Source organism: Acipenser ruthenus, chromosome 13 (genome assembly GCF_902713425.1).
Source record: "Acipenser ruthenus chromosome 13, fAciRut3.2 maternal haplotype, whole genome shotgun sequence".
Taxonomy (NCBI): domain Eukaryota; kingdom Metazoa; phylum Chordata; class Actinopteri; order Acipenseriformes; family Acipenseridae; genus Acipenser; species Acipenser ruthenus.
In genome coordinates, this window is record NC_081201.1 from 37059410 (window position 1) to 37077915 (window position 18506).

Below are 18506 nucleotides of genomic sequence, written 5' to 3' on the forward strand. Positions count from 1 at the left end.
CAGGTGTTGGGCTGTTGCTTTTTCTTTTCGTGCCGTCCCTCCCTCTTTCTCTACTTCTCCTCTTCTCTCCACCCTGTCTGAAAGTTTTCTTTCCCAGCTCTCAGGCCACACAATGAGCCAGGAGAGAGAAGTATTCCTATTCAGAGAAGCTTGTACTCTCTGTTAACAGCCAACTACCCCCCCAGACAAAATAAAACCATTTTTAATAAGCAGCTTGTCCGAAAAGCTCTTTTTGTGGAAGGGCCTAAATTGTGCCAGTGGGAGGGAGGCTGGCAGCCTAATTTGGTTACAGTAAGCTGCTCTGATAGGCTAATTGGGGACTTTTTAACTTGGACTCACCTGGTGGCTTGGGTGATTACTTCCTACCCCATTCTCTCTACACTGTTACCTGTTAGCTTTATAGTATGGGGAGAGGGGGGGGAGAAACAGGGAGTCCAACCACATTGTTCTCTAAGTACAGCACCGGGACAAATGTCACCACAGCAGGTAAAGGAATGAAAGGGGGAATGTTGTGAGGGACAATGGCAGGAATTCCTCTGTGGTGGTGTGTGCTGATTAGAAGCTTTCCCAGGGGAACCAGTTGGGTGCAGTTAACTGACTCCAAGTTACTTGGGAATGTATGTCAGTCGCTGCAGATGAATTTACCAGTGCATTCTTCTTTTTCTTTTTAAATTACCGATTACCTACACAGTTACACGCTAAATATGAATTTCTGTAATAAAAAAGAATGCTCTCACCCACAGCAATCTGATGCTCTCAGGTGTTTTTATTTCACTGCCGATTGCATCATAATGTTTTCCAGGGTTGGGTTACTTTTATACTTGTATAAACATTTCCCTGACGCTATTAGTTGGGCAAGGGTTTTTTTTTTTTTTTTTTTTTTTGCTGCTTCAGATGACTGGCATTTTTCATTCATTAAAGTATTCCTATGAAACAATGTATTATTAAGCCTGTAATTAATACTATGTAAACATGGTATGCATTTACTCCTAACACAGCACAGCAGCAGGAAAGGATCCCTTTTTTTCTTTATATTGAAACAACATTTTGGATTGATTACTCTTGATGTAGTTTTGCACACAAGCACCTACCTAACTAGACCCTGAACACCCAGCTAGATAACGGCATCTCACCCGCCACTGTCTGCTCATCAATCTCAAGGCACCCATCAGGTGAGCAGGTGTTTGGGTCTCTCAGTAACTCTTTGTTGCAGTGTGAAAACAATAACCATGTGCACGTGTGTCGCTGGGCTAGAAATGCTGGCCAGATGAACCGATCGTGTCTTGATTAATCAAACTGCCATCAGCTGGAAAGTCCACTGCTTTAGATCAGATAAAAGCATATGCTCGTGTTGCAATAACCAACACAAAGAAAAAAAATAACGAATTAAAACAGAAAATGCGATTTTTATTTATTTAGTTTTTTGAATTTTTTTTTTTTGATACAACACGATCGTAAAGCAGTGAAGAGCATGTTCTCAATCATTCTGGGCTTGGTTAAAAAAAAAAAAAAAAACTCTTGGGAAAGAGCAGGGATCTGTTATGTATTGGAGTCTGTGTTGGTTTGGACCTAACAATGTTGTTACTGTTGGAGCTCTTTTCTCAGCGGGAGATGAATTAAAGTTTGTGTGACCCTGGCACTAATTTCATGCTACACAGTACCTCGAATAATGATGTCAACTGATTAGGTTACCAAACCGGCACTGTCGGCATTGAGCCCCGACATGTTCTAATGATCTCCGAAGCAGACAGCATTTCTTTTTTTTTTTTTTTTTTTTTTTGGTGGGTTAGGGTGGGGACAGCTGGTTAAGGGGTGGTGGGGGTACTTACAGGTAGCGAGAGAAGCCTTGACCTTTGCTGCTATAAATATCACTGTTTCACAAGCCGGGTTGGTCTTTTATGATCCACTCTGGGTGCATCTCCAAAAAATTGATTTAATTGTGCCAGTCTATTCTTTTTTTTTTCCTCAATTAAGGGCAGTGAAGTATGAGTAATCAAAGTAATGGAGAGTAATAAGGGCTTTGAAGAAAAAGCCAGCCCCTGCCCCTTTTGTACCTTGTGTCACAGCAGGTCAAAGGTCAGAGAGCTTGCATATTCTATTAGGGCACGTTGCCTTCATTGGGATAAATTAGTTTACCCAAAAGTAATTAAAATGCCAGCGCAGGCCGGCAGAGCTGAATACGCTTGATGGACGCGTCGCTAACTGAGTTGACAGCTGCCAGGGCTGTCTGTGCCAATCTGCCTCAGCACTCAATGGAAAATATACACAACCCTGTGGCCTGGGCTGGCAGCTTGTTCCTCCCTTTCTCACTCACCCACTCTCTCTTTACTTCTGTTTATGCCTCTCACCCTCACTCTCTTTCCCTGTTCCTAAAGCGATGTTTCTGCTTCTTTTCTGCCCTTCCCTCGGTGTTGTCTTTGCTCTATTCCTCTTTAAACTCTGCCTCTCACAGTCTCTCTTTCTCTCTCTGACACTGTCAGCTGGTTTCACAGACCCTGAATAACACTAATCTTGGATTATCTCATGTTATTTTAGGTAAGGTAATCCAAGATTAGTACTAGTCAGGGTCTGTGAAACCAGCCATTTAAATTCAAGTTCAGTGCCTAGGTTACAGATTAGTTGCCTCGGTGTTCAACACTAGGCTATACTGGAACTTTGGCCTAACCACAAACCCCTCTCATTTTTTGTGGTTATCTAGAAGTGTGAACTTTTTTTTATGGTCTGTATTCCTTGTGTTCGGTTTTTGAAAGGGGTTCTTCTTATTCTATGGCTATATACGTCCATATTAAAATTATACAAAATTGAAAGGGATTGTGAGTGCCTGTGGGTTTGAATGTTAATTTGCGTGTGCAGGGGTGCATATCTGAAAGGGGCAGTGTGTGTGTCTGTGTGGGTGGTTTCTGTGATAATTCACGGGTAGCTCAGTGAGTGAATAACAGAGTAAAGGCTATTGATGTTTACATAAGCGGAATGGTCCCCTTGGTGAGAAGTGAAAGCAGAGCAGTGATGGGAAAGCCACAGGTAGCAGGGGAGGAGTGGAGCATTAAATGGGGGGGGGGGGGGGGGGTCTTCAGGTGCCCAGCGCTCTAAATGTGTGAGACCGCAGCCAACTTTGTACCTCTGCACACAATACAGGGAGGGGTTGTGATTCCTCTGCTGCATGCCTGCAGCTGAGTAGAGAACTTGCAGAGAAGCCAGTGGGGAGGCTGTAATCCCTACCACAGGCAGGTCAAATCCACAATCGGACGAGAGATTAAAGCAACTGTATCTCTCCCGCCCCCTTTTTTTTTTTTTTCATCCTAGTCGACACACCTAGCTGCTAATTCAGTGAAATCAAAGAGGTGCTGAATGCTTTTCTTACAGGAGAACACATGCTTAAAGAAAAGAAAAGAAATAAAGAAAAGCGTTTCAGTAAACTATTTGTCTGCCTGAATGATTTTTTTTTTTATTTTTTTTTCACAGGGGCTTATATGTTTTTAGCTGTCGTAATTTCATTAGCCAGTCCTTTCATTATCCCATCACCTGAAACATGGCTTAAAAAAGAAAAGAAAACGCTTCTTTCAGTAACCATTAAAATAGACGGCTCTGCCTATTTTAAATTTAATAAACTATTAAGGAAATTGCGTATTGTTTAATGTTTTCACCCATGGTGACCCAGGTGCTATAGGTGGAAGACAATACAAGCAAGTCATTGGTAATTACTCAAAACTAGATAACATCAGAAATCTAATAATTACATGTATAAGTATTGAATAGATTAGGCATCTTTCATGCTATGCTGATCAATAATGCTCGCTTACTGGAAATATTTGAATACCTATATTTTACCAGTGTGAGTTGCTAAGGTTTTCCCTCACTCCAAATCAGAAGTAGTGATCGTTTACAGTGGATTACCAATCAACCTGCCAGTAAATGCTGTAATTGAACTCTGATCCCCACACTGAGCTATCCCTCACCCCTGAACAGGAAAGTCAGACTCGCTTTCATCTTTGAATGAAACTAATTGAAGCCTCGAAATTCAGAGTTGGCATCACATTAAGAGATTCTGGTACTGTATGAGATTTGATATGTGATCAATGGTGGTACTCAGATAGATGTTGTCCTCTAATTTGCTTCAAAATGCAGGCCCGTTTTTGTTTTTATCTCGCAGGGTATTCAAAGCTCTCACTTGGGAGAAATGCACGCATTTTCAGCGTTGTCACAGCAATCACTGTAATGGGTACCATCCTTTTTTAACGGTCGTTCTCTTTCCACAGCTCCTTCGTGACTGGCACAGCCTGCTGTGGTCATGTGGCACCTCTGAGAATCTGGGACGTGGAAAGGTAAAACCAAGAAATACAAATGTTAAAAAGCAGCCACAGCAATGAGAGTCATGTACACAGCTGCTCCTATCTGCTTGACAGTGCTTTGTCACCCTAGATCCCATTGTCTTGTTCACATGAATGCTATGCCAACATAAAAACACATTCACGCAGTACACAAAAAGAAATAATCACGTGGCAAATTTGTTCTAGAGTATTAGGGAATTGCTTGGAACCTCCTGCTAATGCTTCTCCCTCAGTCCACATTAACAAATAGATATGTTTTATTTATTCTATTCTTTGATCTATGTATGGCGCGACACGTGTTTTTTCGTGGTGTTTGTACATTGCAATTGTCTTTTTTTTTTATTGTTTTCCAGGAACCCTTTGTAAATGAGGCCTCGGTCTCAATGGGTAAATCTCCTGGTTAACTAAATAAAAAATGACTTGGCATAATACACAGAGAGATGTAAAGGATGGTGTTCCAAAAACCCACCTGTAGTTTTAAAAGAGGTGTCGTTCATTATCCTAGGGTGTTCACAAGAATTCAGCTCATGAATATTTAAAAAGGACTTTTTAAGTTAGTTTTGTTCATTTTATTTATTTATTTATTTATTTCTAATTTTGTGTTGATTTGGAATGGTTCAAAGCAGATTCCAAAAGGAAAGCTGAGGGTTTAAATCTGCTACATCTCTGGTTGAATTGTAAAACAAGCTTAAATGTTTAGTGTCTTTTGTAAGAAGTTGCCGTTCCAGGGTCTTGGAGACCACCTTACGAGGGAATACTGCATCCCGGAGGCCCCCATCCCGATGTGAAAATAAAATGAAGCTGTTGAAAACAGGATTAGCTAATGAACAGATGGGATTTAGTTTGATCTTTTAATGGCAGACCGTGAGTGACAGGGTGATCGACGCAGCGTTCCAATACAGTGACACTGGCTGATCTGCTTAAACAGCTCAATGGGATTCTCACTCAGATACTGCCTTAGGGCTTTTAACGGAGGGATTTCAACAATAGCCGCATATCTTTTCACAATGGCAAAAAAACAAACAAAAAATAATAATAAAATTAAAACAATAACAAAAAATCCTATTCATCTAAAGTCCTCCAAAAGCAAAGATGGTATTTTGTCGTTTTGCGTTTTATACCAATTAGCCAGAAGAGCGGAGATTCCTATTCATTACTTGCTAGTGTCGTGTAGCTGGAACAGTGCAGCCTCATTTTACTACTTTTTTTGCTGTGAGATGCTGGGCTGTGGATTACTTTGTGCATGATAACCTGCTGCAAGCTAATCGGGAATAGCTTGAGTTAGATGTCTTGAAATTATTGTAATATTTTCCAAAAAGTAGTTTACTGATTTGCTGCATCTTAAATTAAGTATTGAATTCAATATGAAGGATAGTATTCTCAATCAAAGTTGCAAGCTGCAAAGATGATCAAGCTTTTGGGACATCAGTTTGGCATGTTCAGCTATAGGTTTAATTTCCAGTAGCACCTGTACTTTATATAAAAGAATGGACCTGAGGCGAGAAAAGGAAAGAGCAGGCTAGTGGATATGGGGGAGTAAGCAGGTAAGTGGAGTTGGGGACACTCAGTCTAAAGGCATTTAATTGCCTTTTCCTTTTCCTTTAGGTGAGACGAATTCAAAATGAGTCAGAAATCATACACAGGAATATGAGAAGCCTCACTAACAAATCAAGATCACACAGCTTCGTAGTTTTGATTCAGTCCTGCATGCTCGGGCCCTTCTCTTCCCTTTTCTTGTTACAGATGTTAAGTTTGCATCTCTTTTATCTGCTCCCCTCCTGTAATCAGGTACACCTTGTTAGCAGTACAAAGCTCCCAGCCGCAGCAGGGCTCTTTGAGTCATTGTTCTGGAGTGCATGTTGTTTCTTTAAGGAATAGGGGTGGACAGGGGCAGCCTTTGTGTCCCTTTCATGAAGGCTGCGTTCTGACTGCCGAGCGCCTGGAGTTCACGAGCCAGACTGTTCCCGGCAGGCAGAGCGTTCCGCCTCGGGTGTTCACCTCCAAGCTCTTTGATATCAGGGGGTGTGACACCAATGACTCTCTGAACCAGTCAACAGGTAAATGGAGACCCAGGCAGGCAGGAGTGATGAGCCATGCGGTTGTGTGGTGCACATAGCCTGGTACAACACCACATGCAGAAAAACTACTGAATTTATATAGCTGTGAATTTTTTTTTTTTTACTGTAGCATGTATTATGCATTTCTCTGTATTTAAAGTATTTTGGATTTTCTTGTTGTTACTGCATCTTGTAAAGCGCTTTGTGATGGTGGTCCACTATGAAAGGCACTATATAAAATAAAGATTGATTGCTTGATTGATTTGGTTATAAAGGAGATCACAGCAGCATTTGTTTCTGTATCTAGATTGCACTGCCTGTCCTTTGTCTGCTGTAAGTACAAGTGTTTAAATTAATAACCAATTTGCTTTTCACATTTTTACACAAGGATGTTTAATTAATATATATGCGTATATATGCATATACCCAGTGCTTATTGCAGAACTCTGTGGAGCAGAGTGTTTAAGCCCAGGCACGCTTGCCCTCTATTCCAGCCCCCCTGCTGTGAATGAGGACTTGCTGTTCTCTCTTGGACCATCAGCTATGTGTGTCCCTGTTCATCATTTCACACTGTTCTGGTGCTGCTGTTAGCCCAGCTGTAGAATCCAATGTTGGTGTCACCCGATCCCAAAGGATTCTCATAAGGGCTGCCCGTGTCTCAGTGTTTCAGCAGTTCTGCACATCCAGCGTTCAGTGTTTTAGATTGTAATTGATGCAGGCTGGGTGAGGTAACAGGTACGTTTTAGAAGTGGTTTGCCTTTCTTTATGTTTTTTTTATTTTTTGTTGTTGTTTGAAAACATTACAGTATGGTGTTTGGATTGAGATAAAAGAGACTAAAAAGATGAGGGCTGAAGCATCTGTTTTTAAATTACAGCCTGGCCCTTTGTTCACTATATGTTAGAATTATGGGGCTATTGTGTGTGCCCTTGTCAAGGAAAACAAATGACTTTACCAAATAACATAGGGATTGTATACAGCACAGCTATGAACTTGGTAAGAGATGACCTGTGTTCAGTCTAGCAGCTTTAGATGCTTAACTGTAGTGTGCTTTTGAATGGACACATCAGGAAGAACTAGTGTACCGGTATCTTTTAAGATTTTTAGAAGGAATTATTTGAATATGCATTTGAGAATCAATGTCTGCATAGCCCTCAAGTCATGAGTATTAACTTGCACCAGAGGCAGCAGTACCTCTCCAGTGGCCAGTAGTCTGCCGTCTGAAGGCTGTAGGATCACATTTATACTCATCCCGCAGTTTTCTTTTATAACCTCCTTTGGGTGTATGTGGTTAAGCATATGGTGACTTCAGTTTCCAGGCCTAAAGGCTCATTCACATTGAAGCATTCCTGGAACTGCCAAATGTGTGTTGATGGAACAGAGATGAGCCAAGCCTTCTGTGGGTTTCAGTTAACCCTAACCCTTGCATTTATCACTGGTCCTCCTGCATTTTTTGATTATTATTATTATTATTATTATTATTATTATTATTATTATTAATAATTTATTTCTTAGCAGACGCCCTTATCCAGGACGACTTACAATTGTTACAAGATATCACATTATTTTTACATACAACTGGAGCAATCTAGGTAAAGTACCTTGCTCAAGGGTACAGCAGCAGTGTCCCCCACCTGGGATTGAACCCACAACCCTCCGGTCAAGAGTCCAGAGCCCTAACCACTACTCCACACTGCTGGCCAATCAGTCTTCCTATTGGACGTGCAAACTGTGCCCTAATTCTGTGTAGCCCAACATAAACATACACTGCCGAAAGAGTGCCACCTTGGTTATGTGGTGTGCAGAATCAAACCCTGCTTTTTATAGGAGAACCTGTTTTTGGTTTTTTTTTGTGATTTTAAATACAAAGACGGCATCAACTTCAGAATGCCATGCCACATTAAATGTAGCCGCTACATTAACAAAGGTCTTGGTTAGCTTTTCAACATGGTCTCTTACAATCAGTAGCACCCTTATCCACCAGCACCCCACCTGCCATGCTACTGAGAGGCGAATTGGAATGAGATAAAACCAGGGAAGGGGGAAAAGATCCAAAAAGCCATTAGTGGCGGGGACTTTTGTTTTTATATCATTTTAATCTGCCAAGCACAAAGGAAACAGTAACACTTTTTATTTTTTAAATCATAACAAGAGGGCTTTTGTATTATTATTATTCTAAAAATCCACAGACAATGTAGACACCCTAGGAAAGAAAGTACCACCATGTGAGTTCTACAAAAGAGAAGAGGAATACAAAAAATGGCACTGCTTTCTTCTCTTGCACCTTGGGTTGAAGAGCCAGGAAACTGTGGGTTCAAAAATCCAGCCACTGTCTCGCTGCGTAAGACAGCATTTCACTTTTATTTCCTGGCACCCAGTCCTCTGCTCGCACAACTAGACTGCAAAGGCAATCATTTTGTCCGTATTTTAAATGTATCATATTTAGTCATTAAAAAAATACCAAAAGAAACACTTAACACATTCAATGACAAACATTTCAAGGACTTGTGTGACATTGACGACATTGAAACACTTTGAATTTATTGTCATTGTCATTTAATTTATTAAGCTCCTTTTTTATGTATTTCAAAATGTAGGACTATTTTAATAGTGTTTAATAGTTATGGATGAGATGAGATTTGGTAATAAAAATGGTTCTGTGACCCCGAGACACTGGCTTTGTCCACTACACAGGACATTTGTTTTATGTTTCTAATTAAGTATGCAATCCTGCGTAACCGAAACATACTGCATTCTACTGCAGACCCTCATCTTTCTAATTTCCTACGAGCACAAATCACATTAAGTTACTTTAATTAGTGTCGACTAATCAACTTTTTGATTTCGGGGTTTCAGGAGCCTATATTGATGCAAAAAACCTAACCTTTAAATTGCAGGTTTGTAGCAAGATCTCAGTGGAAAGACAGGGATACAAAAATACTAAACTTCAGTTACATAAACAAGCTAATCAGTTAGCAGTCTGCTGGTGAATCTGAAAAGTGCTTCAAACTAATGCCGTTGTCTAGCCAGCTACTGACAGTGAGGTTGTTTGGAAACCCACTTTGCCTGAAAAAAAAACGCCATTCAGTGCAACTTCAACAAATGACATTTCTATGTATATGAAGGACTCTGACTTCCGAGTTAAAAAGTCTGTAGTAGGATTCATTTGACCTTTTGTTTTGTTGCTTTACAAACAGAAAGCAACGGCCCCAACCCTGCAGTTTGACTTCATTGTAAAATTTAAAATCACCTGTTAATGAAGAAATGCAGTTTCTCATTGTTGAAATGGTTTTTAATTTAAAAAAAAAAAAGTTTGGCTTTCCTTTTATGCTTCATTTTTTGTTTTCTCTTTGTTGTATTCAGACCTCTCAACATCCATACATAATGTTCCCACACAAGCGGTGCGTAAAAAAAGAGACCCCCAACTTTTCACAGTGATTTTTCTCTTGTAGAAAGAAATGCACACAAAACAGAAAACCCACCAGCCCATCAAAGAGTCCCCCCATTGAACTGAAATGAAATTCCTGGCATTCTTCTTGCAAAAGAGGGTTAAATGTCTGAATTTGGGGGTCGCCGTGTTATACAAATTGCAATCTAATTGTTTTTACAAGAACGCGTGTGGCATTAAAAGGTCCTCTTTGTCTTCCCCAGCATTCCTTGCTTTTATTTGTCGCTGGAGAGTGTCAGGATTGGGTAAATTAGTGGAAATGCAGAGTGCACAATGCCATTTCTGTTTGTTTTCCGCCCTGAAAGACCCAGTGGGCTCCTTTATGTACCTGTCTGGTGCCGTTTGAAGAAACTGGCTGTTTCCCATAGCCTCGCTGTGTCAGTTTATACACTAAACTTAACCTTACAAAAACTTTAACAAAAACTAGCTGTATCCTATAGCCCTGGCACCTAAAGAAAATGTATCCTCTTTTTTTATTTGCCAATAGGCCTTTTCATTAAACGTGTGTGTGTGTGTGTGTGTGGCCCAGATGTTCAGAAAGGCTGAAGGGATCCCAGGGAGTAAGAGATTCCAGCTACCAGCTGGCTGAGCAGAAAACCAGACAGTTGCCACCCAGGGAACTGGGTGATACTGAGAGCTCACCAGCCTTTTGAGAAACCCAAGTTCAGGATTGAGAGCCAGTCCCAATTGAGATGAGCTGGGATTGTCAAAGACAATCTAAACTCTGACTTGCATGCATTTGTTTTAGTTCAGATTTTCTATAAGCAGAGGATTTCTATAAAAAAGAAAGGAGATTTTAAAATAAGTAATTACATTTAATAGTTACTAGATTAAGAAAACAGTAGTTATTTAAATGTGGTGCAGTCATTGCAGATTGTGTATGTCCTATTTTACGTTGAATTTATCATACAGAAACACGCACTAGGCTTGCATTTACTAGCATGGGGATGCTTTCCGAATACCTTGAGCGGCGATAGACATTGTTTGGAAACCGAATCTTGTTAGTACAGTGGTGTGATGAATGAAAAAAAAAACAAAGCTAATTTAATTCTTTGAAGTCTGATAGTGTATCAAAAGAAGTTTGCCAAACATATACCTATTTATTTTAATAACCGTTCCCTCAGAAGCATATAGATTATAAACTAAAATCAAGTGCTGATGTTCTGATTGGCTGAGTGTTTGAATTTACATTACCCTGCTCGCTACTTTAGGCAAGGTGATACGAGGCTCATCTTAGTGTTAAAGGTGTAGTCCCATAGGATCTGCAAAATATTCCATCCTAGTTTTAGTTGCACTTCAGGGGAAATGGGAGCTCTCATATTATTACGTCCTTCATAATACATTTTCCAACCAGATAAAACCTTTCAGTGATAATATGTAATTTGCAGAGGCATTACAATATCTGAAATGGTAAAAACAACCAATTGGAGGGTTTAGATTTTTTATTTTTTTTACATTTTTGTTTTTTTAAAGAGCCTGAGAAAGAAATTGGTTCTTTTAGGGCAGAATTTTACTTATGGGATAGGTCTCAAAATCAGTACAAAATTTGATATTCTGTTTTAAAAATAATAATGTAAGTGTTGCTTGATGTTTTTTTTTTATTGGACACGAAGCGGTGTGTTCAAAGTTGAAGCGAGACTCTGCGTGACTCAACTGTTTTAACCTGAAGATCCCAACAAAATAAAAGCCATCTTCAGGGCCATCACTGCTTCTCCCAGCCGTCCCCGACAGGTAGTTAAAAAAGATTACATTCTTATCTCCAGTCATGTAATCTGCGCAGTTCCTTTTTGTTAGCCGTAGGAATGATAGCAGCAGCTCAGTGATATAAGGAGCGTGTTTTGCTTTCTTCTCCTTACCTTGGTTTTATCGGGAAGGAAAAACTACTGTGGAAAGTAGTGGGTGTGTGGGCTTCTTTCTCTTCTTCTTGTTTGAAGTTCAAAAGAGCTGAAATGTGGTTTAGTTTCTTTTATCTGTTGTTCCTCTTTCATCTCCCTCTCTCTCTCGTGTCTGAATATAGGGAAGAGAGAGAGGAGTATAGGGGCATTGCAGAGTGCTTGTTTTCTCTCTTGCCTCGGCACATGAAGTGGAGCTGCCACTGTCATGTCTCAAGAGACAGATCAACCCAGTTTCACAACAAGTGCTTACTCTTACTCTGTTGGTCTGTATTTGTTTGTATGCACTTGTAGGTTGACTCACCAGCCAAGCCTGACTCGGCTGAGATGTAACTGTAAAAATATTATCTAGAGGGTAGAAATGTTCTACTTCGAAATGGGCATGGACGCATTGGGTAAGGAACTAAGTCCACAACTGAAGACAAGAATATTATGTAAATATAGATATGTATAGGAATGAATCAAACTATGTGCATATTGTATTTAGGGGAAGATGTTTTGGTAACGTGCTGTAATGCAAACAAGAAAATGTTTGCAGATCGAGAGAAATGAATCTGCTTCTACATATATATATATATATATATATATATATATATATATATATATAAAAATTTGGAATAAATAGTTGGGCATTCTAAATGTAATTCTGTCTACAGGTAACGCTTTCTAATATGACTTGCACAACCCTGAAATAAGTATTGAGACTGTTGAAGAGTAGTAAATAGATCTAGAACATGCTTTTATATTAAATGATATTTATTACAAAATGATATATACAGGTAAAATGTATTACCTTATACTCACTATTACAGTAATCGTTTATGTAATAGCAAGCAAACCTGTGCTGTGTGATTGTCACTGTTATTGAAACAGCGGCGAATGGATTTGTTGGCCATTAGACCATTAAGTTTCGTGATGGATTTTTTTCTTTTCTCTAATGATGGAGCCATTGAAGTGATAAAAGCGCTTTCCAATAAACCCACCAGCAGCCGTATGGTTTGCTCAGAGACCCCATTGCTGAGAAAGCCCCTGTCCAATAACCTCCCTCCCTGGGGTGAAGTTAGGGGATTACTAGCCTCCCCTCGATGTTAAGGCTTGTTGGAGAAGCTAGCATGGGGGGCAGTCGCTAGGGACAGCTGGCCCTTCTAAATGGTTGCTAGGGACCAGGTATCAAGGGCCCATAAGTCACACACAGTCACGGTCATGGAGGGAATTAAACGGCAACAAAGAAACTGTTATTCTACATAATCTGCTTTTTGGAGTAGTGGCTGGGGAGTGAGCTGGTCCCAGCGGGCTGGCCCGGCTGTGATCACAGAAGCGTGTTGCCTCCACAGAGAGGCCAGGCCCCTGGCTTTTCTCATCTGGGAATGGGCCGCAGCTTCTTTATTTTGTTAGCCGCTAATCTGCTTTCTGAGCGATTTCTGCGACACAAAGGTGTTTACTTATTTTAACATCTCCTAGCACTTGATTTCTCTTTTGTGTGGTCTGTAGTTATTCTGAGAGGACTGAGTGTGGGGACGAGGGATTAGCTCAGAGAATGAAGGTGTTTTGTTACGTTGAGGCTGATATAGGGGTTCAGGAGCTGGACAGGAACAAGTTAACTGAGAGGCGCTGGAGTCGCTTCTTATGTTCTAGCGGTTCATTTTGCTTCTTTTCTTCCCCCTCCACAAGTATTGAAAATAGTTTTAGTTCGGTCTTAAATCTATCCTATAAAATAAAAAAATAATAATAATTCCCACAATATGTTTACTATACTTTTTTTTTTTTTTTTTTTTTTTTTTAACTAAATATATGAACAGTTTAAAATGTTAAAATGAAATGTGCATATACAATATTTCTATCCAAATAGTATTAATTGTGTGAGGCCAGGTCAAGTTTAAAGGTAAAGCAACACATTGCTTTGATACTGCAATATTTTTAATTTCAAAGCTAGGTTTAAACCTCTTAAAAACACCCTGGTGGAACGAGCAGGCCTGTACTGCTGCCAGCTGGATTTGCACCTGTGACCCTTGAGGCAATCAAAGCCCTGAAGCCACCAGCACCCTGAAAACTCTCCCTCTCTTTCAGCTGCCAGCTGCTGACTTGCCTCGGGACAGATTTCCGCAGAGGAGCCGGTGTCCTGGATGTTGTGTACGAGTCTCCCTCAACACTGCTGTCCTGCGGATACGACACTTTCATCCGGTACTGGGATGTCAGGGCCAGCACCAGGTAGGAATGGGTTAAAGTGAGCTGGAATTGTTTTTTCAAGGCTTGGCTATTACCCTTATAGGTGTTTAAACAGTAATCTGGAGTTTTCAGTGCTGCTGTTTTCATACAGCGATGAACACACACAAATCACATCTTGGGTAATAGTCTCCATGGGTTTTTTTCATAAATTATTGACTGTTGATTTGAAGCATATTGCACCGTTGTCCAAAAAGTATCCCGCAGCGATTGGTTTTCATAATGGATTGCTGCCCTGAGGGAGTTAGCAGTCTGAAAAAGAGCACTGGGGAAAAAAGGCCTCTGGACATTGGAAGCGAGTAGGCTTTGGCATAACTTGGCCGGTAGTTGTGTGTAGCGGGGCTCATTGTGTGCACACACAATTACACAAGGTCAGTGAAGTAACACAAATATGATGTGATTGAAGGGAGGCCCTGGAGAGATTGGAGGATAAATGCCCACCTCTTTAGATATCAATAATTAACGCAGAAGCTGGGGGAAGCCAGTATGTGGTCGATCATCAGATAGTTTTTCAGTCGCATCACTTACCCTCTTTGTGCCTGCTCTGCTGTAAAAACGGGTAATCCTGCTAAAGGTTCATTCAAGGAAATGTTTTTAACTCTACGAAGGACAACTTTTTCCTCGCTCATCACATTTAGAAAACACTTGGAATCAGAACTCTGAATAATTGCAAATTTCATAAAGAAAATGTAGATAAAAGGTGTGTGTGTGTGTGTGTGTAGAATATATATAATTTACTATTTAAGAGAGTGATTCTCTTGAAATGGCCATAGATCACAAAACCAATAAACAATAGTAAAGTGTGTCATGAGAACATAGAAGTCCCTCATTGCTGCCACTCTGCTCTCTGGCCTGGTTAGTGTGGCAGCAGTGTGGAATTCTCCTCCACCCCCCACCCCACCCCCAGAGAGAGGCAGGCGAGACGTCGTCGTTGTCTTTCTGCTGCCCCACTGTCTGCCGCATGACTCGGTGGCAGTCCCACGGCATTAGTTATTAATAAACCCCCTAATGGATAATTGATCTCCATTGGCTTGGCACAGACTGACACTTTCCGTAACCGATTCAATCCTCTCCGCTCCTCTCTCTGGCCATCACTGAAACAGACTGACCCTTTCCGCACACACAGAGATGATATTACAGTCTAAAGGGGCAGCAGTTCCACGTTTGATACCCTTTTGACACAGCTCCACTTGAAAAAGATGATCACTTCCCACTGTATTGAGTACATCCCTCCTAGAGTAGCCTGTATTGCAGTGCCATTGTGAACCAGCAGTGCCTAGAACCTGCCTTTAATCATTTTGAAAACTATGGATTTTGAGTAAAAACTGAATACAGTGAGGTTACTCAGCAGTAAAAGAAAAAAAGGGTCCCACTTGATTATTGAGGCATGAAAATATGATTAAATAAAGTTGGGATCAATTTAATGAGAACACCACACAATATTGCATTTATGTAAATCCTGTAGTGGGTGGAAATTGCAGTGTGAGTTTGATAGAATGATATGAGAAGTACTGCTGTTTCAGAGGATAGAGTGTTTGCTTTGTCTTATACTGTATTGCGTATACTTTGTTTGGATACACTTTGATACCAGAATCGCAGAGGTGAAGAGTAACCTTTTCGTTTAAGCTGCACTATTTTTCACAATTGTAACACTTCTCTTTAAAGTGCTTAATTTACCAACCAAGAGCACAGAGACAAGAACCTAGCTGTAGGGAAAGGTGTTGCTTTTACACCTACATTCTCTTAACAGATTAGTGGCGCTTGTGTCCTGCTATTCTGCCCAACCCTCAGGAATGTCCTCACAGGAAGACATTGTGCTGAGTTTGAGAGCCCAGACCCTCTCTCCTTTCTTACAGAAAGTGTGTCATGGAGTGGGAGGAGCCTCACGACAGTGCCCTCTACTGCATCCAGAGCGACAGCAATCACATGATCGCCAGCGGCTCCTCTTACTACGGCGTGGTCCGGCTGTGGGACAAGCGGCAGACACGATGTTTACAGGTGAGCTGCACTAGCAAGTAACAAGATGTGCCTTACATTTCTGAAGCAAGGTGGAAAGAAGCTCCCCTCTTGCTGAGTCTTTAATTTACTCCTATAATGGAGCACTTGCATCATTCAAGCAACCTCAGAAATCACCCAATTCAACTCAAGGCCAGTGTAATGCATGAAAAGACACCCAATGGTGTACTGTAAGTAGGCAGCTTTTCAATATGTGTCTCTTACACAGGCTATGACAAAACAGGAGTGGAACCTGCTGTAAATTGATATTTAAATTGATATTTAAAACTCCTAAAGCTGTCAATGCTAGAGTCAGCCTGAACTCACGTTGAGAATATATCAAGTAGCAGAGTTAAGAAGGAACGGCCTGTAATTTTATGTTTTATGTTCAGGTATTTTAATTGGAGGGTAAAACAAAAGTGTTCTGTGTGTTTTGGCATAATATTTGGGAAGCAGTTTAATATGATGTTTTACTTTACTTGCCTTCAGTTTACAGTTTTCTGTCAATTGGTGTGTTATCTGAATCAAGTATGTCAAATGCACACAGACAATGCAATTATTTCATGTCGCTTTAAGTAAACAGCTTAATTAAAAGCCCTTTGCAGCAGGTCATGTAGCTGAAGGGAATGTTGTAATAAATACCTGTAAATAAGCACTCCACCAGATGTAATGTGAAGCATCTCTTCCTGTCCTTGCAGACCTTCTCCTTGTCCTCCCCTACCAGCAGCCCAGTTTACTGCCTCCGTTTCAACAGCACCCACCTGTATGCCGCCCTGGCCTCTGCACTGTATGCACTGGATTTCAAAGGACTGGACTCACGGGGCAGGAAATAGAACAAATATTACAAGATAAAGCAAGAACACCAGGAGGTTTCCAAGACAGATCTTGACAGACTATTCCCAGAATCCGGAATGCGTGTTGGTGCTGGTGATAAAAACTGATCTCAGGTGCTGCACAAATTCACTTCTTCATGGGATAAATGAGGCTTTATCTTGGAAGCCAGAGGCACATCAGCTGCTTTCTGTTGCCTTTAACATGCATATTGGGGAGGGGGGGTTCCGAGATCTTCAGTTCAAATTCAGCCCAGATCCATGCCAGTGTGCCTGACCTGGAGAGAAGATCGTCTACACGGCTGAAAGTGTATTCCAGACCCCCGTGTTCCATCTAACAAAGGCCTTCTTTTTGTAAAGGATGCCAGTGGTGCAAAGTGTATTATGTACCTGATGCGGACTGCAGTCACCCTAGCTATGTGAGACCACTAAAGCCATATCAGTTGCTAGATTTGAACTTGGGTCTTCTTTAAGGGAGAACCTTTATAAAAGATTTCGTTTTGCTTCTACGCTCCAGAGATTTGATCAAGGGAAAAGACATGTTCCCACTTGATAAAACTCTGCTGGCCTCAAATTCTGTGTGCTCAATGTGTATAAATATATTTAAAGTAAAATAACAAAAACAAATTGGTGTGAAACATTTACATAATCAACATTTAAATTCCTGCTTTAAAAATAAAAACTGGATGAGGCAATGGGAAATGTTTGTCAAAACTGAAACATTATCTGTACAATTTAAAAAACATAGGGAAGGCAATTTTTGTTTTTAACATTATAGGAATCCATCCCCTGAGCAGCCATCATTTTACAGTTGAGTTTTTTTGCATATGACAACATAGAATTAAAAAACTTGCTCTTTAATCAAAGACCAGAAATAAGATTTAGAGACATAAACATTGATAACCCACATGATGATTAAGAAAGCTCTATTGATGCATTTTTTTAGGCTCATAAACAATAGTATGATTAGTCTGTGCAGATGTTCAAACAACAGTCATGTTTATAATGTACTGTCTTAACCAGCATGTATATAGAAACTATTATATTTTTCACAGCATACTCTGTTGTCTTTTACTTTTATTCTGTCAATTATGCAGTTTTGGTGAAATAAGTTGTTACTGCTTTTATTTGTTTATTTTGTGAAGGGTTGTCTTTTTTTCAAAATAGTTAAGAAACATTTCTCTAGTGTTAGCCCTGGAGAGCATTCATGAAGAAATATGCACATCACCAACGCTATAAACCCATATAACAGCCAGGAAAAGACATGAGAGAGAACCAAGTGGGGAAATGAAAAGATCTCGAAATGCAGAGAAATGTAGGGCCTGCCGCTGCTACCCTGCAACTGAGTGGCTGACTCTGACACGAAGGTGTGAACTCAACATCTGTTGCTGACAGTACTAACAAGTGGAAGGTTGCCGGGGAGATGCTCTGTTCTGCATTCGACCGTCCAATTTTACAGTGCTTTGCAGGTACTTACCAGTAGTTGCACATCACTGTTACTTTGATTGTAGGACACACAACATGCCAACACATGCCGTAACATCTGTTAATCCTCTGCCTTTAAAAACAAATTTCTTGCACAGAACTTTAATACCCAGGAATTTCTCTCTGCAATTGCTAGTTTACAGTGGAATGTGCTGCAAAATCCTACCTTTAAACAGTGTAAAGACTACAGGATAACCTGCAGCATCCAGCATTTCTGGGAATTAACAGCTCCTTTGATGTGACGTGGACA

General features: G+C 40.5%; 1 protein-coding gene across 3 annotated transcripts in view; it reads left to right on the forward strand.

Annotated features, from left to right (window-relative positions):
- The window catches only part of fbxw4 (F-box and WD repeat domain containing 4), a 39610-nt gene extending 21706 nt beyond the window's left edge, over positions 1-17904 (forward strand). For all 3 annotated transcript variants that reach the window (XM_058985261.1, XM_058985260.1, XM_058985259.1), the window contains exons 6-9: positions 4257-4322; positions 13791-13931; positions 15803-15944; positions 16640-17904. In XM_058985261.1, coding sequence (XP_058841244.1) covers positions 4257-4322; positions 13791-13931; positions 15803-15944; positions 16640-16774 — 484 coding nt within the window. In that variant the 3' untranslated portion in view covers positions 16775-17904. The remainder of the gene's footprint in view (positions 1-4256; positions 4323-13790; positions 13932-15802; positions 15945-16639) is intronic.
- Positions 17905-18506: the final 602 nt, after the last annotated feature.